Source organism: Osmia bicornis, chromosome 6 (assembly GCF_907164935.1).
Source record: "Osmia bicornis bicornis chromosome 6, iOsmBic2.1, whole genome shotgun sequence".
NCBI classification, from domain to species: Eukaryota; Metazoa; Arthropoda; class Insecta; order Hymenoptera; family Megachilidae; genus Osmia; species Osmia bicornis.
Genome location: NC_060221.1, coordinates 2,649,803 through 2,670,503, shown reverse-complemented (window position 1 = coordinate 2,670,503; position 20,701 = coordinate 2,649,803). Strand labels below are relative to the sequence as shown.

Here is a 20,701-nt window from a genome sequence, read left to right as displayed (position 1 = left end):
TCCATATTTTGTACATTATCATCATTGAACAACAAGTATAAAGAGAATATAATCCTAATTGATGTAGCTGTTTTTTCAGCTCTTTCCTCTTAACACTTTTTAACGAGTTCCCATTTTATAGAATCCGTGATTTTTGTAATTACAAAAGGACAATTGTTTCGAAGACTAACAGAAGTTGAGGAGAAGAAAAGGGAAGATCATTCCAGGTTACACTTTTTCGCTTCTTCTTCTTCAAGTTTGTTCTCCAGTAAGAAGAAAAAAAAACGGTTTCGAGGTGGAACAGGGACCGATATTCTTCAGTCACGTCCCCTCTTTCTCCCAGACTACTCTCGAAGAGCACAGAGAACAGCGGTTACTTACGATTCTACAGTCAACCTCTGGACATCCACCTGTGAGGACGGAGGTGTTCGACCCCACGACATCCGGTGCGGTGACATGAACGGTGTTTAAGAAACTCGTGTGCCCTCGTTTTAATCCTGCTCCTTCGTTTAACCGTGTTTTTCGATCGATTAATGTAACCGATTGATCAATCGGACCGAGAAAAGGATTCAAACACAAAGTGTTAACAGACACACACGGTTCTCCTCACGGTGAGTGACGTCTTGTTAACGTATTAAACATTTCAGATTTGATGACATAAAAGTATTTTAAAATAGCACTTGAGCTACATTAATTTGAAGGGCAAACTTCGATGAAAATGACTATATAAATCTTTCATTAATGTTTCTAATATAAAATAATTAATTATTGATTGAATGTATAGCTTAAGACCTGACTTTTCTCCTCGATCAATTTTCATCATCATTTTAAGTTTTTGATGAATATTCGATTCGTTAACGCTGCTTCTACTTCCTGATCGTTAAGTTCAGTGAAGTAATTGAAGAAAAATTCTCTAAATACTTCTGATCGTTAGCGGCAATGACCAGACGTTTAAGCGTTAATACGAACGATTGCTATGCAAGTGAAATACAAAATTACTGTCAAGTACTCGACAATTCGTGAAGAATTTGCGAGCGATAACGAGCTGTTGGCGATGAAATGTTCGCGAATACCAAGGAAAAAGGAATTTCAAGCGCGTAACAACTGCTCGACAGTTATAATAATTTATTCATGAAACGAAACACCGAAATGGGTGTACCGTTAACGGAGACTCAAGGATGAGTAATACTCGATAAAGAAGCGAACCGAGAGGAAAGAACGTTTTGGACGATTCATCTTTACCGTTAGAATCGACCGCATGACGCTAGTTCATGGTCCACGAGGAATCGGTTCCCCTCGGCTTCCGGAAGCAAGGTTTTTCTATACAATCTTTGCTCTACCTCTTATCGACTCTGCATTTCTGCTACGCGCGGTTCCGGCAGGTGTGTACCGGTACACACGGCTCTTCCCCCTGCCCTTGAGATTTTCTTCCAGTTCCAGTTAGCGATGTTTCATTTCCCATATATTGCCACGGGATCGGAAGAGATAGCTCTTCTTCTAATTATTCTCTCTGGTCGAATTAGCATAGTAGCCGACAGGCTACTGGGAAAGAAGAGGCTTCTAACGACGTGAGAAGTTGCGGCTCGAATAATTGTTTCTCCTTGAACCTGAATTACCGTGAACGCGCGAACTCGTGGAAGACCTCGATATCTCTCTCTCAAGTTCAAGCAATTCTCACGTGCGATTCAAGTCTCCGCCGACTTTATCTCCTGTTTTTTTTTTTTCTTTTTTTTCGCAGGATCTCCGTTATATAATCCACGATATCCTGTATTTCTTCGAACGTCCTTATTGTACGATCAACGTCAGCAGGAAATTATGAAAAGTTCTCCATTATGCAATGCACTGTTACCTTATCGATTCAATTGCGTAAAGAACGATATTCTATGCTTCCTGAAGAAATAGATAGACAACACCGGTTACGGTCAATGGCCAGCCTTGAGTGCTAACCATTAATGATTTTCTTCCTTTCCTATTCCCACGCGTAATTTATCACTTGGCCGGACATCAAATCGCAATTTTCCACCAGCTCGTTTTTCCCAACCCGTGTTCAAAACATCCGGTGGATATCAAATAAATATTACGAACAGGATCTAACGTTGAAAAATATCGTTGATTTAAAAATTTCATTTGAAAACGAGCAACAAGCCGTATTAATCGCATGCTATGTCGTGTTGCTTTCACTCGTCTTCGACGTACGTATAGCGGAAGTTGTATAGACCCAGCAACCTAGAAACCCCGAAACTCTGTACATGGATTCGTGTATCGATTATACCCTGTTAATTGTTATTCCTAATTGCGCTCGGTTGGCACCCTACTGTATAGTCTTCATCGGTGAAGAAGCTCGAAAGGGAAAAAGTCAAATTCCTCGTGCTACCAGTCCGTGAAGCGGAAAGAAATGATAACTGTAGCCTTCAAAATGATCGTTAAACCTTTCAATTATATCTCGAATAAGTAAATCACATTTCTCACCTCTACGGGAAGCAACGTGGCAGAAGTTACGGATTTCACGAGTCCAGGTATTCAAGAAAATGTACGAATTGAACGGTTCACCGGTACGTGCGACGATTCCCTGGATTTTTTCGCAACGAGTCACACTCTCAGCCGTTGCTAGTGTCATTTACTTTTGCTCTTGACCTCGTGCGAACCCTAGGTTCCAAGACCGCGTTCTTGGATCCTCGATAATCCGAGTCCAGCGTTGACTTTGCTTGTTTTATTCATGAACCACCATTGCCCGCCAATATAATTAGCAAGGATGGGATCCAAGTATATCTGCGAGTAGTCGTAAAAGTTGTAGAATTAGTTCTCGAACCGTGAAGGGAAAAGTTAATTATCCTCTGTAATTAACTTCTTATAGTCTCTGGGTACGTGAGACACTATCCTTTTCCACGCTTTCCTTTCGCAATGTATGTATATAGGTCCATAATAATTAGCATTGTGATCGAAGTATTATCATATTATAATTGACGTAATTTCAGATGTCCAGGTACCTCGGTCTGATTCTCCTTATCACGATGTGCGGCCACGTGTACGGCAGCAAAAGGTGCGAGGGGAGTGGTTTAGGCTTGAAGTACGTATGGGGAGACGCTTTATCCGATCCGGCAGACTGTGTAGGACCAAACAACATGCAGTATCCGTCGTAAGTGTTGCCGGTGGAATTTGATAAACGCCAGGATTGCTCGCGATACCGTTATCAAAACGAACGACTGTCGTAGAGCCGCGATCTCGAGGAGTTACAAGAACCTGTGGGCAACCAGTCGAACCGCAAGAGCTCATCAGCCACGAACAATTGATCCTGAATTGACGAGGCAGGCGCTTCTGCATAATTACAAGGTCGCTCGTGGTGACTACTCGATCGCTGAATCCTCGCGGAACGGTGAGTCTTTCGAGGAATTTCATTTATTTCTTTATACTTCTTCGGTCCATTAGAAGTATTTGAGTTCAAAGTCCTGTAGATCTTCGAAATAAATTACGATTATGTAGATTTATCGGAGTGTTTCTATCTATAGAAGCAAGAAGGCGGAAGACGAAGTTGTCCCTGTTGTTCGGGACGCAACAGTAGTCGAGCCGGTTACCTGAATCGCGAGTAATTACGCGCAGCTATAACCTACATCCTCCCCGTTGAAGCTCTGTAATTTATTTATCTTGCGTTCGTTGCCTCCTCCAAATGTATTCATGTTACAATAGTTCATCCGCGTACTGCTGCACATGACTTGCAACCACCGTACTGGCTGGCGCATTGATTTAATAATTACTGCGGTAAACAAACCGGATATTCAACCAAGGTATCGAAAATTCTATAAAATAGCATGGTAGACCGGTTGCACGACTCGCAATCGACACATTGCAGCCTTGAATAATGCAGTTGTCCTTATGACACGAAAACCTGGTTCCAACTGACCAACAACACCCGCCGTCGTGCTTCTACTCGTTCCAGAATACCTTTGAAATTCCTTTGAAAAATGCATTAGCCACTCGAGAGGGGCATCGCTCACCTACATCGATACAACGTCCTTTAAATAATGGCTGGCTGGCTGGTGCAGCAGGACGGTAATAAGGCACCGTGTTATCCGGCCAATACAGTTATCGCTCGTTCTGTTCATAACGGGACACCGGCGACCCACTGGTCGTTTCGAACACAGAGACGAAGGAATTCCAAAGAAAGGGCGTCGATCCACCGATCGAATTAGCTCATTCTTCCTAAGCGTTACCAGTGTCCTTTTTTGGAATAATATATTCCTGAAGTATACGTTCAAAAATCTTTTTTTTTTTCTTTTCGAAGAGACTCAGAGAGTTTCTAGGTCAAGGTAGCCAGGTAGAACTAGCGAGACTTCTTCTTAATTATACGTGACACTTGACCCTTTTCTTTAAAAATCCATTGAAAAATCTCTGTGTAATCTTCATCTTTTATCCTTCTGTTTTCAGGACGCGCATTCACCCCGAAAGAAAGCTGCGGTTCGCCAGCCAGATTATGTAAAACTAGGTACAACACCACGGCGCCGATGTACGGGGTCAGCTTAACCAGTGGACAGCCGGTGACCATCGTGCAAAAGTTTCCTGACCTTCTGCAGCAGGTCGTGTTCGAGGTTTGCGAGTGAGTATCGAACGGTGCTATCTCGTTTTATAATCTGATTGTATCTTCGTATCGGGGGGCGGAGTTTGATCGTTATCCACTGTTACTTTCTTAGCACGTTCGGTCGTGATTCTTAAATACGTACGCGACGTGATACAAATTGAAATTCATCGGGTTGTCGCGTCGAATCTAGCACAGTAGGCTTAGTTCTGACCCCAGGGAAAGGCTACCTTTCAAACGTTTTCGGACCGGTATTTACCCGTGCTATTATCGAGGCGTGAAGGGAAATCGGTAAAAAGGAAATGACGAAATTGTTTCAGGTCGAAAGAGTGCGACGTGGTCCACGGCGAGTGCACGCAGACCTACGTACCATACCTGTTTCTTGTGATTCCTCTCGGACCAGTGACCTTGACCGGTCAAGATTACGTTCTGGTGGAGAGCGGTTGCGTCTGCAAGCCGAGAAATTCGGCGAGCTCCTCGTCGGAGTCCGCAGCCGTTCCAAGCTTCTAAAGGGTTCTTTGAACCCGAGTGATCGGCATCGAGCACACCGGATAGCTGGAGGATAGCTCGAGAGCCGTGTCGAATGCGACGGAATCGGTGGATGGTGACCCGAAGCTCGAACAACCTCGAGTCCGAGAGACCTAGTGACCTCTTTCAGACGGAGCTAGCGAAGAATGCTGAGGAGCAGCATTGAAGATTGATAGAAAAATGATTTCTCGGTCGAAATCTAGAAAATGGACGATATTATTACGTACCTCTGCTCCGCAACAGGGTACATACTCTTCATTACCATAGAACGATCGACTTCCTTAGCTTATCCAGAGGAAGGAAACTCTTCTGGCAAGCTAAAGACTCTTCGTCGCTGTCTCGAATTTTCCACGAAGTTAACTTCCCTGGAAAAATAGGCGAATTTAGCATCGAGATGACGAGAATCCGGAAGACTCTCATCGATGTGTCCTCGTTAAGTCGACAGAGTTGTTTCATTGTTGGATTCGCTGGTCCGCAAACTGTCTTCCTGTCTCGAAAGAAGAGAAGGAAACATCGCTAAATACCATCATTCAGGCGTTGAAAGGAAGTTCGAAGAAGCTATTTCAGAGTGAAAAAAATAAATCGGAGCAGCGACGGTCGTTTCGCGGAATCCGGTCTCGGAATCCGATCGAGTTCACTAGACCTGGCCGCGAGAGCCGGTTTCGAGCAGGTGTACAGGGCAGCTCGTAACAGTGTTCGGCGAGAAGCATCGGTCAGTTTATTCTTTCGAAACGCATCGTAAAGTTATATCATTTTCCTGGGACGGCTCGTAACCAGCCGGAAACCTTCTTAATGGCGTTCTCCGGTTCTCCGTCGAACGGTCGACGTCGTTACACGATCGTTGCTCGTTCTCTTTCGTCCATCACACTATAACTCCTTCGAACGCGTTTCCTTGTATCGTACCGAACGCTGGCAATTAATTGACCGAAACGGATGTTCAACGAACGATAGGATTCCTGATTTTGTTTTTCGATGCATTAACGCGTTCCATGGCGCGCGAAATTTGAAATTCATGGTAAATCAACTTGTAAAATTGCATTAATTTTTTTTTTCTTATTTGAAACTGGGTAAAAAGGGAACTCCGTGAGGTAGTAATTCGTGTAAAACGAAGAAGAACGTTGTTTTATATTAAATTGTATATAAAGATCTCTTCTATCCCACGATCTTTCCTGGTGGGAAGAAATTGGAAATTGGAAATTGCCAAGAATCACGAAGAATACCAAGGAAGAATGGCTCGTTCTTATTCCAGCGTCGAAGTCGGTTAAATCGCTCGCGAGACACGCCACTGGCCCGCTTATGCTTCTCAGAACCGGACTTCGCTTCAACGTTGCTCGCGTTGGAATTATACCGACAAACAAGATGGACGTGCAGTCGCAGTACGAATGGACCGTACCATGAATTCCGATGAGTAAAATGTACCGTTAGTCCTGCTTTGCGGGACCCTTCACCTCGATATACTTTGCCCGGTTATTTCATAGATGAGGAGACCCCTGTGGCGCCCAAAAGTGCCCGAGTCCATTCATATCTCGACACTTATCAACCATACTCGTAAATGATCACTTCGTACTGGACGCAAATATTTCATTTAATATATAAGCCTGAATAAAATAATTCTGTTTCAAAAATTGCATCTACAATCAGACGTTTTTTTCTTCATTCGACAATTATAATTGCATACCTTGTATCTTAAAACTTAATGAATACTCCTGAAATTTTTAATAATTATTACAATAATTTTAATTGACAGTTTGCGGAACGGTGATAGTTAAAAAGGAATCGAGTAGAAATAGAAGAATTTGCATGTTAGTATTTTGTGCCAGTGCCCTAAAAGGAGAGTGATATAAACAGAGAAATGCCGGAATGTTATACGTGCAATGAACGACTTCTTTCATACCGCATCTATCATCTTTGTATCTATAGTTGTAATATTCAAGCATGTATTTATAATTTATTATTAGATTACGATGTATTATGTGAATGAATGTTTCTTTGAACAAAATTCAATTCTTGGTATTCGATCCCGCACCAGTCCTGCCATCCTAAAACCACCGGAACTAATCTTATACACCCTAGATCACTCTCGGCGTCTCTCAAGGGAAGATGCATCGGGGTCCCCGATACCCCGGATGCCATAATGTCGATGTGCAGAATGCTTCGGGGTCCCAGACCCCCCATAATGATATGTCGATATACAGAGAGCGCTGCCGATGCATCTGGGGTCTCCTGTACCCCGTAGAACATAATGTCGATATGCAGAGAGCGTCACCGCTCTATCAAGAATAGTAGAAAAATTGCATTTATTTGGATGAAACCAGATGAAACGATTGTATACTATGTTTGTATACATAACAATGTATTACTATGTTAATTAATTTATTAATATATTGTTTATTAAACGAAAGGGAAACGAATAAAATTTCGTAACCTCGACATATAACTGCATTGGAGCTACTATTTGTATTGTTATAAAGTATTAGGTAATAGATTTTTAATTAAGGCAAATTATCGTGTATGAAAACATACTGAAGATTATACTTTCTACTTTATATGAAAAATTTACAGGTATTATACAATCATGAATAATAAAAAGGTTATAACCTTTGGGAAAATTAGTAAAGATTTAAGTCGGGAATCATCTCAGAATACAGAGAATGTAAGTTCTGGATTTGGCGTATTTGGTAAAAAATTACCAGAAACCAATGTAACAAAAATGAATGAGATTAAACCAGAAGATGAAGAAGAAACTCAGAATTTAAAAAATGTTATGGGTATAACAGGCTTTGGTAAGAAGGCAAAGTCTTTTGATGTGCAAGAAATGTTAGAAAACATTACAAAAACTATCAGCAGTAATAAAGCAACTGCTGAAGAAAAGAAATCTAAAACTGAAGAAATTGTTGACAAATCTGAAGAAGAAATTAAAGATAATACCAATGATAATAAAAATAATGAGGATGATGATGATGATGATGTTGATGATGATGATAATTTTATTGGTCCTCCAATACCTTCTACACTTGAGGATTCAGCAGATGCAGGGAAAATGATGATAGTAAAAGATAATGATGTTGACAGTGACGAAGATGAAGAATCTGACAGTGAAGAAACACAATTGAAAAATAAAATTCCATGCAGTCATGAAGTTACAATGACTCATGGAACAAAAGCAGTAACTGCTATTGCAGCAGATCCTTCTGGAGCAAGGTTAGCTTCAGGTTCCATTGATTATGATGTTTGCTTTTGGGATTTTGCTGGGATGGATTCATCTATGAGAAGTTTCAGAACTTTACAACCTTGTGAGAATCATCCTATAAAATGTTTACAATACTCTATGACTGGTGATGTTATATTGGTCATATCTGGTTCTGCACAAGCAAAAGTTTTGGATAGAGATGGTTTTGAAAAATGTGAAACTGTCAAAGGTGATCAATACATAACAGATATGGCCCGCACAAAGGGACACACAGCTGGATTAAATAGTGGTTGTTGGCATCCATTTACAAAAGAGGAATATCTCACATGTTCACAGGATAGCACTTGTAGAATATGGATTTTATACAGACCACGTGCTCATAAGTACTTAATAAAATGCAGGGCACAAAATGGAGTTAAAACTATACCAACTACGTGTGGTTATAGTAGAGAAGGTAATGTGGTGGCTTGTGGTTGTATAGATGGTTCCATACAAATGTGGGATCATAGAAAAAATTTTGTTAATCCATCACTGATTCAGAGAAATGCACATGCACAAGGTGCTGAGATATCAAGTTTAAATTTTTCTTATCTTGGACAAATGCTTGCAACCAGAAGTTGTGATGATACTTTGAAGCTTTGGGATTTAAGAGCATTCAAAACACCAGTTTTTGAAGCAAAAAATTTATATTCTCGGTATGATACAACCGACTGTATGTTTAATCCAGATGATTCAATTGTTGTCACAGGAGAATCTCTGAGTAAAGGTCAAAATACTGGTAGAGTTCTGTTTTATGATACCAAAACTTTTGATCTAATTGATGCTATAGATGTAACAAATTCGCATGTCATTAAGACATTATGGCATCCAAAACTAAATCAAGTATTTATCGGTTGTGGAAATGGAATAGTTAAAGTGTATTATGATTCAAAGAAGAGCTTGAGAGGTGCAAAATTGTGTGTTGTAAAAACGCATCTGAAACAGAAACACATTGAAGTAATGTCAACCCAACAAATTATAACTCCACATGCACTTCCACTATTTAGACAAGACAGGCCTAAATCAGTTAGAAAACAAATGGAAAAAGATCGTCTAGATCCAGTTAAATCAAGAAGACCAGATTTACCAATTACTTCTGGACAAGGTGGAAGAGTTGCTTCTTCTGGAGGAACTCTTAGCTCTTATGTAATTCGAAATTTGGGACTCAGCAAGAGGATAGAAGACGATCAGGATCCTAGGGAAGCTATTTTGAAATATGCTAAAGTAGCAGAAGAAAATCCATATTGGATTGCTCCAGCATATAAAAAAACACAACCACAAACAATATTTCAGACAGATGAGCAGGATGGAGCATCGAGTGCAAAAAAGCCAAAAACTTAGATTATGCACCATTTTTGTATAAAGTTTTATGTTATTATATAATGTATGACGCCCCTGTATGTAATAAGTATAATTAAGAATAAATGTTTACTGAAAAATACATAAGCAAAAGATGGTAAAACATTTCTAAGCAAAGAATTAAACCAAACTATAACCGACTTATGGTATCACACTGGTAGATGGCAGGAGTTCACCGGAACGATTTTCTTAAACCGATTTGGCGCGAGACTATTAATTTTTAAAGTTCCGTCTTCGCGGTTTCGTCGTACCGCGTAGGCATAGGTAAAGTTTAGTTCGCGAAGGAGTAACTTGTAGAGGGAGACGCTTCATAGGACAACGAGGAAATCGAGGACCCGAATCTAAATAAATCGATCAGTAAATAGATCGAGCCTGCTTCCTAGTGATTTGCGATTGGATAGAAAGGGAAGCTGGGGTCAGAGGGTTGAGGGGAGAAGAGGCCGTGTATTTGTGGCGTTCGAGTCGGCAGCTACGATCGTCTTCTGGCAAACTTTATCGTGACACCGTTTTGTACGTGTTCGAGAGTCAGTCGGTTCGTTTGAATCGATCGGTCCCTTGGGTTTGATGTCCCATGCGATTTTCGATCGATGAATCCAGTGATATAGCAATTTCCTCGGTGGTGCATTTACCGTGCATCGTGGTGGCAGCGTTCCTGCGACGATCCGCCGCGCAACTCACTGGCAAGTAACCCCGTATCATTGACTAAAATTCTCGCACCGCTAGACTATATTCGTTACGGCCTGTGCGCGGCCACTTCCGCATACATACTACGAATTCCTCTCGGTTGACGCCGCGCTCCAGACGCCATCCTTTTTGTTTTCAATTTTATTTAACCGATCTTCGATATGATCTATCGTAGATAAACGTACAGATCCGAGATCGATCACAATAACGAACAGAAAGAATGTATTGATTCATATATTGATTCTTCGAATCGAGATGCTACATCGACTGCCAAATTTGAACGTGACGTGATTTGACCGTGAATATTTCATATATTGATTTTCTTTAAATAAAATCTATCAATCATATCTATAACGTCAAGCAGTCAAAACGATGGTTCCTTGCATATCGTTTTTATGCTTTCCAGTTGACATTACGTAACGGAAGTGAAATTTGGAAAAATGTATCATTTACAAGGATGTGAATACTTCCTGTCCATGTATTTTGTTTCTCTTTTTTTAAGTTAAAATTATAGGAAATAAATTTGATGATGTCAACGCGAAATGTAAAATATCGATAAGAAGAAAGCGACTGTATAAATGTTGTTTCTATAAAGGTTCTTTGGGGGTTTAAATACGGAGCGACTTACTCTTTTAGTACGATCGGTGAAGCGACTCGAGGAAATTCAAGCTCGTGAACTAGTTCCGTTTATTTCCTATTATATAATCGATTGAATCAACACGGAAATTACTTTCAAGACTAATTACCGTGGTCGATGAATGTACTTCCTTGTACGAGTTTCTAACATTAACGTAAATATATAAATTTCAGATGTAGAACAATATGGCTGTTAGCATAAAGTTCACGAAATTCGACAATACACCATGGGGATTTCGATTGGCGGGTGGAAGCGATTTTCCACACCCGCTGACTGTCATCAGAGTACGTATCTACCTTGTTTCTGCATTGTTTGCATCTTTTAAACATACTATCATTAATAAAAATTCACGTATGAAACCCCTGACAAACGTTTGCATGATTGAATGCAACGGAGTATGCCGGGTTGCATGGATACAGGGGTGTCGGTAAGGTAGAGTACACGCAACAATTGTTACCATATAGTAAATTTCTATATTATCGACAAAACGCATAAGGAGAGCTCAACGAGCTCAGACATCTGTTTAAATTCAAAGACCAAAATAGTAAAAGATCATTTAATAATAGAAAAGGATGATTTAAATGCGTCGGCGTTATAATTTCCTGTTTTCACTGCGATAATAGATGAGCTGGATGTATTTCTACTTGTTATTGTAACTTGTTTACCGGATTTGAAGTATTTATAAGTACCTTTTGCATATTGCAGTGACTATGGAAGCAAATACGTTCAAAGGTTCATTAATTTTAGAATATTACTTTGAGGTTTGAGTCTAATCAATTGAGAAGTACCCGAGGGTATCATTAATTAACCTGTCACATTTGTTCAGGAAAGAAAAGTAAATTGAGTAAATAAGAAGACGAATGTTTTTAGGTCACAGAGGGAGGTCTCGCGGAATGTATGGGACTGAAGGTTGGCGACGTCGTAGTAAGATTAAATGATCAGCCCATCGGTGGTTTAACTCATGGTCAAGCGCACGAAGAGCTAATGAGAGCAGGCAATAATTTTGTCTTGGGTGTAAAGAGGTAAACCTCTCCTTTAACTAACGCAAGATAATAAAATGAAATTATAGAAAGCTTTCGTTTCGCTGCTATCCCTACTTCCGGCGGAAATAGAATGCGACATTAACCGTGACAACGATTCGATATCAATGTCAACGCCAACGTTGTATCGTTGCATCGAATTGATCTAGTTGGACAGCGAAGCTTAACTTGAACTACTTTCGATCGTCTGAAAACTTTATTTCGAATGCTCGATGATTCACGAGACAGATATTGTCCCGCCATGAACGTTTGGAATTCGTAATTCGTTATCGACTTTATTATTAACCATTGCTCCGTATATCTGTTGAGAGAAAAAAGAAGGTAATGATAAAAATAAGGAGATTTACAAAATTTTGCAAAATGCACGACACGTACCTGGTGCGTACGGCGCGTATTATAATAACGCAGCCAGAATATATCCCGGCGTACGGGCAACGTGTGGCAACGAATTGCAACACTTATAAATAGGTGACCCAGAATGAAATCTGTTTATCATTGGTTGGCGATTTTATTACTGGCATTTACACTGCACACATTTGTTCCTCTATTCCCTCATTACCCTTTCGCGAGTGCACCGGCTCGCACTAGGCTTCGGAAAAGCGAGTTAAAATCAGCCATTCGTTCTAATTTCGTTCATCTAACTCTGAGGTGCATAAAAAAGTGTCCTGACAGCTGACAGCTTGGCGAATCGTAAATACGTTTCAACGAGGAATATTAATCAGTTTAATTGTTGTACAGAGAAGAAGATCCACTGAAGGCTGTGGAGGCGCTGTCCGAGGAGAACATCGTACCCTACAAGATCCCTGTATGTATTTTAAGCTCTTCACATTTTAACGGTGATTTTATTAAAGACATATAACGTTGTTTATTAGCTCGCAGATTTGCCACCGGTCTTCCCAGAAAAGATTTTAACGGAGGAGACTGTGATCGAGGAACGAGAGATAACGATCGTACAGAAGGTGTACGAAGAAGAGGCGAAACCTGAAGTGGAACCGCTCCCGGAGAAGCCTCAAGACGCCAATAGCGAGATCGTGCCGAATCAGAATCTCACGGACGACGAGATTGCCCAACTGATTTTAGAGGAAGAAGAACTTTTAAACGACAAAGGCGTATTAGGGTATAATTTTATCGTTCAACACCGTTTGATTACCTTTTTCGGTCGAGTTGGCCATTTTTTATCCTTCTGATCGTTTGGCAAGTTGCTCTGCAATTCAAGCGCCGCAAACTAAATCTTTCTGCCAATGTTTTAATACGCTATAAAGGTTGCATATCAAATGACTAGTTTTGAAACACAGAATGTCTGACACGATTTGATGACCGAAAAGGGTTAATCTAGTCATCGAAGAGAAAAAAGAGAGAGAGAGAGAGAGCAAAGGCTAATTAATACAATGGTTGCAGGGTGAATTTTAAAAAGCTCAGACCACGAGCTACGGTATTAAAGCAATCGAAGGTGATCGAGGAACTTCGAAACATCGCCACAGCCGAACCGCCTTTGGTCGAACAATTGAAACGTACCTCGGTCTTTCTACAGAAGCCCGAACGACCCGTACCAGTGCCCCGTAAAAAGCAGGAGGAACCAGAAGAAACAGAAGTCGAGTCGTACAAAGTGGTGATAAAGAAACAACAAAAGAGGAGTATCACCGACAGGCTGTTGGAGAAGGGTTTGCTGAAACCCGAAGACGCGACAAAGACCCCCGAGCCTCCTACTCCCGAGGTAAACATGGAAAGTAATGAATTGGGGATGAACATCGAGGAAGACGATTCGTCGATCCTTTCGTTCAAGCAATTCGATGATAATTCATCTTCAGAACCAACCGTCACGTGTTTCGAGTTCTCTTCTCTGTGTGTCGAACCGGAAATCGAGATCTGCTCGATCCCATCGTCTTCTCTAAATCTAGAATCTGAGAATCGTGCAAACTCGGAATTGGATATCGTCCCGGTACAATTGTCTAAACGCAAAGAAAAAGAAACCGTAGCTTCGCCGCGTCGACAGCCGAATAAGCACAAGTTGAAACGTTTCTACACGAGGGGTCACTATTTCCGAAGGTGTCTGTTCGGGAAGAGAGGTCACGGTGAGGTTAAAAAGTCGGTCAAACCAAAGTCCTCGTTCGAGGAATGCTTCCAGGATGCTTGCGACAACGTGAAACCGAGCACGTTCCAAGAACGTCGTCGTCGAAGTAGCCTGGAGACATCCCGAATCAAGGGTCGTTACCTTGAGACGTACTTGAAGCGGGAAGATAATTGGATGAGACGCATGGTCGATGGTTTGTTCGACCAGGCTAACTTCGACAACTTTCTCTCGAACAAATTATTCGGTAAAGTGATTTCGAGCAAACGAATCTCCTCGAGGAGAACCCGTTACGCGGAGAAGATTCTCCTTCGAAGCGTCGAATTTGTCGCGATTCGTCTTCGTTCGGACATTCAACGATACCTCGAGCAGGGTGGCTCGATGAACGTTATCAGTTCCTTAACATCCAGATCGCGAATCGGCAAACGTCTTTACTTCAAAGGTCGCTACTTCCAGCGTATATTTTGGCGAAACTTCGCTCGTATAGTAAACTACTTGAAGGGTGTAACTTCTTACAAGGAACCACGAGGCCCAGACAGAAGGAGGAGTTCGGTAATGATCAAGATGAAAGGTCACTATCTGGAGAGATATTTAGAAAATACTTTGTTCGATCTGGACGAGTTTCGTGATCGTTACCCGACCCGTTCCTCGTCGTTTGTCGCCTCGAAGAGGAAATTGTTCGTACGAACGCGTTACTTCGAACGCGTCCTCAGAAAACACTTCGAATCTCTCGGCTTGATAGTCAAGTATATATATCAGAGTATTTCCGATTCTTCCGTCGTTATTCCAGGATGTGCACCCTTGAACACGTGCCAAAAGCAATTCGTTACGAGCGTCGAAAACGACGCCGCTCTGTCGAATTTAATTCGATCCTCCAAAGACTTCATCTCGACAGAGGTGTTCCATCGTGGAAGCAGACGTTTGTCGAGATCTTGCAGAGGTAGTTCCGGTTCTCTGAACGTTTCCAATGTTGCTAAAAACGGTCTGTTCGGTATCAATTGGTTCAACAGAGAATCAACGGAACTGACGACCGGTGATAAGAAAGGCGTTCAAGATAACGATCGCGACCGTCGTAGACTGTCTTTTGTACCAACGATTCTGTACGAGGGTCTGACGAATCATATAGGGGTCGATTTCACACGATTGGTCGCTTACGCTTTCGTGCCTTGCACCTCCATCATTTTGTTGTACATGTACAAGTAATATGTTCGACTCGAAACTTGTCGTCTATCCGTACACGTTCATTTTAGACGGTGTTATTAATAATTACGATTATGTTTAGATTTAAAACGACGTCACTTGTTCTAGGATATCATCCCTAACAGACGCTAGATCATCGTGGATCATCTGTAAACGTATATTTAAAAAAAAAAAAAGAAAATGAAACAGTGTTCGTCGTTCGTAAAGTGTGTGTTGTATCTTCTGTTCAGTGTAACCATAACACGATTCTAGAGATAGCGATTGTACTTGTTTCTAAGGCTATGCAGTCGAGAAAAACGATGACTTTCCCGATTTCTGATTAGTCATTGAAAAGTTCATACAATGCTATCCAAAATAATTAATTAATGGATTACTATCTAATTCGTGGTGCCGGTCACCAGGGACCCCTGTGGCAACTTTTCTTTTTGATCGTGTGACTTGCATGGCCTAACAGGTACATATAACGTAGTACAATGTTTAAAGAAAAAGTCATCTCGCGTTATCATGCACGCGCAGATCGATGCATGTTGTATCTATCTATCAATATACTGTTCTCATTGTCAATGTGATGGATTGTCGAGAAAATAGTACATTCGAAATAAAAAGCATATATTATCTGGATGCACCCAATGCTAAAATCTAGATAAACCTTAACCTGTTAACAGGGGAACACGAGTTTGCTCGTCGTTGAAAGGCACGTGGACAGTCAACGTCAGAATAATAAATAATAATACGAGGGATATTTGAAGAGTTTTTTATCCTATCTTTAAAAAAATTAATTTAATTTAGACTCTTCTTTTTTCTTCTCATCTTCAATATTTTGAGTCTCCAACCTTTTTCATTTTAAGAGAAATAATTCTAATTTAAAGCTTTCTTTCCCCTTTGAGAATCCGACAGTTAACCCTTTGAGGTCGTATTTGATACGAATACCCTCCTGATGAAAATTACTTTGCGTCGAACGTAACTAATTATAATTACAAACGAATATGACCTCGAACAGTTGACATCCAAGTGTCCCGTATGCGTTTTAATATCACTTATATTTTCACAATTAAACCATTCACCTTTCCGCGAGCTTGGTGTACTCTGAATGTTTTCGTTTGAATCCAGGCAACACCGGCAGCCACCCCCGAGCCAACTTGTTCAGATCAGCCGCAATCTCGTCCAGAATCAAAAGCTGATTCGAAACCGGAAGACAGCGAGGGAGAACGAGAAGGAAGAACACCGGAAACAGGTTGCAACGAAGAGAAGGTTGATTTAGAAGCATCCGAGGAGGAGAAAGAAGAACAGACGACACGGGAGAAGGTTTTCGGAGAGATCGAGAAAGAGATGGCTGACTTGGCGTCGAAAGTGAACAAGGAGAAGATCAAGGAACTTGTGAGCACAGAGATCAATCTGGAGAAACAGTTGGAGAACGTTCAACGACAGCTGCTAGCGTTGAAACAGCTACCAAGCGAGATCGAGAGTCACCTGAGAATCGTATCTGACCAACTGCAGAAGATCATGGAGCTGAGCGGTGTCCAAAATGGCGCCACCAGTAACGGCGAGGGGCGACGGGGTGGGTTTTGCGATTTGCTAAGATTACATTTTCGCGGGGATAGGCCTCGATAGGTATATCCCGAGCGAAGCCCACGCGTACGAATATTTTCAAATTTCACGCGTTCGAGCCTTTTGAAGCGGTGCCAAGCGTCAACTATGCACGGAACATACAGGGTTCCGTTGCGAAACCAGACTGATGGTATCCGTTCGCGTTTCTTCGGTATGACTTTGAGATAGGAATCTCTTTGGAATGTTTCTGACGATGAATAATTTTCCGTCGCATTGTCTTCGATTCGTCGTTGTTATTACGACAGTTTCGTCTTGGCGTCTAATTAAGAACAGGAGACTGGGTCAATCGTGACTTAGACCTGCACGAATTTTTCGATGAAAAGATAGAAATTGAGGTATACGTTCACGTTGCAGAAACTGAAGAAGCTCGCGAAGATGCGAAAGAATCGGAAGAGGAGCACGAAGAACTCGAGGACACGGAGGAACAGGATACGACGGAATTCACTGAAGACTTTTCGTATACGGCGTTCTACGATGATACCCAACGAGTAACCGTGAGAACCGAGGAGGTGGTAGAGGAAGAAGAAGAAACGGAAACGCAAGAACTGGAGGGAACTGTGTCGGTAAAGAGCGAAGAAGGAAGCAGAGTGAAGAAGTTCGTCGTATCCTATGAGACGAAAGTTTTAAAATCACCAAGCCCTGCACCTTCTCATGGTAAATACTTTTCCAAAACTTAATTTCGATCCTGATAAATTTAAGTTTGAAAAAAAAAATAAGATCGGATAAAGATTGTACGAAACAAGGATAACGATAGCAAAGCGATGTGTATTATAGGAAGTTTCGAACCAGATCCGAATCTAGCTCCGAAAGATCAAGTTATTCAAGAGTTACAGGTATTCCAGAGAATGATATGGAATGTATATTCAATGTATAATAATCTCTGTTACTCTCGTTCTCTCCCATTGTCTGTGATTCAAGAATTCCATCGTTATTTGTGTACCAAGGAAACTTCATAATTTTTATATGTTCTCCTTCTATGGATAATTTTTTTTTTTTTGAAATGTCTGAGTAACTATGCGAATCTGAAGTCCTTAAACTTTGTATAGTTAACGTTACATCCGTCTCGCGTGCATTATACCCAGGTGATTTTATCGAGAAGCACGTGAATCCTATCGTGACCCTATGTCGAAAGTATTTCTGGCTCGTGAAGAAACGTTCATTTCAATAACCATGGATGGTGGAATGACGTTTTACATGTTTTTTTTTTTCGCAGCAAAGAGTAAAGGAAAGAGGGAGAAAACGTTCGCAAGATCTCTGGCCCCAGGCTAAGCAGGTGGAACTGACGCTTGGTCGTAGATGGAGGTGTCCGAATGATTTCTTCAATGATGAAATGATTGCCGAAGTATTATCTTCCCAGGCGGAAGTTATTCGAGGCAGAGCCCTAGGGTAAGGTCACGTAATTTAATATTGCAACCAGCGATGGGCTACCAAAAGAAATGAAATACATGTAGTACCTATGTTTATTAATAAAATGTAGTACTTCATTAATAATATATTCATTTCATTCTCTACGTGAGTCATTCATTTCGTGATTAATATTCTAAATATATCATTTTTAATTCCCCCCTTCACGTGTGAAAACAGCCTCAAAGGCTTGAAAGTTATTCTTGAAAATTATAAGATAACACATTAACGATAATTTGATGCAAGCTATTGACGATCGTTTTATGATTCATCGATTTACAGAGTAAATTTTAAGAAGTACGAGAAGACGAATCTACCGAATTACGATCACTTAATGAACTCGAGTGTCTATAAGATGATTCATAAGATGGAAAAGGAACCGAAGAAAGGAATTCCAGCTAGACCTGCCAAAGTAAACGCCGCCGAGGACATAATCGAGAGGGTCGTAGGTATCCCGTACGATCCAAAGGATCTCTGAAACATTCCATTCATATATATTTTACTTCTGATCTGTTTTTATTTCAGAAATCCCCAGCGTTGAGCACCGCGGATGACAGAAGTACTCGAAGCGTCAGTCACTGAACCCGTCAAGTCATCGATGAGAAGAAAAAAGAATTTTCTTTTTTAACGAGAAGACATTGAACAGAAAGTACCAGAGCGTCGATAATTAAGAAAGAAGAAAAAAAAAAAACGCTACTTCAAAACGATATATGAGTACGTGCGATACGAGAGTAATCAAGTATAAACGTAACGTTAATTAATTAAAGTGCGTGTGCGTGTCGTATATACATGTCTGTAAGTGCAAGCATTGTGAACAAAAAAACACGTTATAAAAATTAAGCGTTAATAAAAAAAGGATTGATTCTTTTTTTTCGTAAATCGTCATCTGAACGATGCTTTCGAATCTTTTTATACCTGCACCCCTCTAAATGACGGAATGGTACCAAGAATCGTGGCTGTTTTGACGCAACGAAATCGAACGGTAGGATGATCACGTTCTACGCAAGATTCTTTCACGGAATCGGATATCCGAGGATCCCGTGGTCCGCGTCGGTTCGCGGATGAGTCGCCCATACTTTCACCTTTCCGTGGATTTCCGACTTCTACTCGCGTGTACCGCATGCGTACGGGTTGAGGCTGAGTCACTTCTTACCGTGGCCAACCAACATATTCCATCTTTCTCCTTCTTCTTCTTCTATCTTACTTCCGATGGTCGTCTCATGCTTAGGGTCCGAGAACGTGACGTCGGTCCCGAGCAATTTATGTAAAGCATTCTAGGCATGATTCACGAACTAGTTCGCGCCCTCGTGACCGCCACCGGCGCAAAAAATGCAACCACTCTCCAACAGCACGAAAATCATGGCTCATCCCGTCATGCATATGCGCTTCGTTCCGATACCCGGATGAATTTCAGATCCTACGTCATGCGGATGACGTTTCTCGTTTCACCCATTCGCTCTTCAACGCCACCCATCATGGTCGCTGGTTCGGGGATGCTGCAGTTGCGATTAGATATTCGCAAATCTTTCTTCCTTGTTTTGAAACATTCAGAAGTTAAAAGATTAAAGGAACGATCGTGTTGAAAAGGAGCATTAATCGATGGATAGTTGTTGCAGGTAGGATCGCGAATGAATGATCGCGTGGAAGGTTGCATGGGCGGACGGTGTTCCGAGCAAGGTGCTTCTCTTCATGGTCGAAGCACCGGGAGCAATGACAGAAGGTGGACCGGTAGGAATCGGCACGATCGAAGAAAAAAGATGGAATAAAATGTCGGGAATGCCATCCCGATACCACCACCACGTATTCTTCTTCATCCTTTTCTCTACATTTCCCTCTTCCTTTCTCTTTTGATACCTTTACAATTCTCGTCTATTCATTCTATTATCCTTATCTTATTCCCGTTTCACTTTCTTATCTCCTTCAGTTATTTTTTTTATGATTCTTCCTCCGCGTTTGCGAGCTGACCAACAGAACGGCCCTTTTCTTTCATTCTCCTTCGGTTCGTTGACTTCAAGGACTTTGTATTAATACCAACTTCCGGTTCTTCCTATCGCACTTGATCTTCCATTATTCCCTACACTTTACTGTCCTTATCATTTTTGCCCTATCATCAAGGTTACCTCGGTGATCACGGAACCACCCTAGTTTACCCATTCACCTCTAAATCATTGATTGACCGAGGCTTCTCTAGCGTTATCGTTTCCCCACACCTTATAATCCCCTCGATACAACGAAAAATAGATAAATCTCTATGATACTTACTTTCCTTCCTTATCCCATGAAATGCTGCATCTATCTTTCTCCTCGTCTTTCTATCTTCAACCCCCTCCAATGGATGATTCTGGATCGCGGTCTCGTTCCTTCCACCGTGGTGTCGGGTCTTTCTATCCCTATC

At 41.3% G+C, this 20,701-nt stretch overlaps 3 protein-coding genes and 1 long non-coding RNA gene across 9 annotated transcripts; 3 read left to right on the top strand and 1 right to left on the bottom strand.

Annotated features, from left to right (window-relative positions):
- The first annotated feature begins 68 nt into the window (after positions 1-68).
- Positions 69-5,059, top strand: LOC114871599. The gene is made up of 5 exons (XM_029177708.2): positions 69-590; positions 2,955-3,115; positions 3,192-3,352; positions 4,402-4,570; positions 4,870-5,059. Exons 2-5 carry the CDS (start codon positions 2,955-2,957, stop codon positions 5,057-5,059), a joined length of 681 nt encoding a protein of 226 aa, XP_029033541.1. The 5' UTR covers positions 69-590.
- A 76-nt stretch (positions 5,060-5,135) lies between these two features.
- On the bottom strand, positions 5,136-20,652 carry LOC114871605. 2 transcript variants are annotated; one of them, XR_003788601.2, is made up of 3 exons: positions 20,569-20,652; positions 5,305-5,442; positions 5,136-5,226 (listed from the first exon to the last, which is right to left on the bottom strand). It is a non-coding gene; the product is annotated as an uncharacterized LOC114871605 (long non-coding RNA). The 2 variants fall into 2 exon arrangements; XR_003788602.1 differs by having other exon boundaries at positions 5,305-5,564; positions 20,569-20,648.
- Positions 7,337-9,758, top strand: LOC114871585 (gastrulation defective protein 1 homolog). The gene is made up of 2 exons (XM_029177682.2): positions 7,337-7,554; positions 7,640-9,758. The coding sequence occupies exon 2, from the start codon at positions 7,653-7,655 to the stop codon at positions 9,645-9,647; it is 1,995 nt and encodes a 664-aa protein (XP_029033515.1). The 5' UTR covers positions 7,337-7,554; positions 7,640-7,652; the 3' UTR covers positions 9,648-9,758.
- Positions 9,952-19,185, top strand: LOC114871583 (microtubule-associated protein 1B-like). 5 transcript variants are annotated; one of them, XM_029177677.2, is made up of 12 exons: positions 9,963-10,345; positions 11,160-11,270; positions 11,857-12,008; positions 12,765-12,831; positions 12,899-13,143; positions 13,425-13,740; positions 16,405-16,852; positions 17,257-17,556; positions 17,677-17,735; positions 18,116-18,288; positions 18,589-18,755; positions 18,832-19,185. In XM_029177677.2, exons 2-12 carry the CDS (start codon positions 11,172-11,174, stop codon positions 18,858-18,860), a joined length of 2,055 nt encoding a protein of 684 aa, XP_029033510.1. In that variant the 5' UTR covers positions 9,963-10,345; positions 11,160-11,171; the 3' UTR covers positions 18,861-19,185. The 5 variants fall into 5 exon arrangements, with proteins under 5 accessions (XP_029033507.1, XP_029033510.1, XP_029033556.1 ...); XM_029177676.2 differs by having other exon boundaries at positions 9,965-10,345; positions 18,589-18,751; XM_029177723.2 differs by lacking the exons at positions 17,677-17,735; positions 18,589-18,755; positions 18,832-19,185 and having other exon boundaries at positions 9,964-10,345.
- Positions 20,653-20,701: the final 49 nt, after the last annotated feature.

Bases quoted from the DNA above. Each gene is read 5' to 3' on its own strand.
- LOC114871585 (XM_029177682.2), top strand. From the start codon at position 7,653: ATGAATAATAAAAAGGTTATAACCTTTGGGAAAATTAGTAAAGATTTA.
- LOC114871599 (XM_029177708.2), top strand. From the start codon at position 2,955: ATGTCCAGGTACCTCGGTCTGATTCTCCTTATCACGATGTGCGGCCAC. The intron at 3,353-4,401 runs GTGAGTCTTTCG...TTCTGTTTTCAG, and splicing joins CGCTGAATCCTCGCGGAACG to GACGCGCATTCACCCCGAAA. The intron at 4,571-4,869 runs GTGAGTATCGAA...AAATTGTTTCAG, and splicing joins GTCGTGTTCGAGGTTTGCGA to GTCGAAAGAGTGCGACGTGG.
- LOC114871583 (XM_029177674.2), top strand. From the start codon at position 11,172: ATGGCTGTTAGCATAAAGTTCACGAAATTCGACAATACACCATGGGGA. The intron at 12,009-12,764 runs GTAAACCTCTCC...ATTGTTGTACAG, and splicing joins TTTGTCTTGGGTGTAAAGAG to AGAAGAAGATCCACTGAAGG. The intron at 13,144-13,424 runs GTATAATTTTAT...CAATGGTTGCAG, and splicing joins AACGACAAAGGCGTATTAGG to GGTGAATTTTAAAAAGCTCA.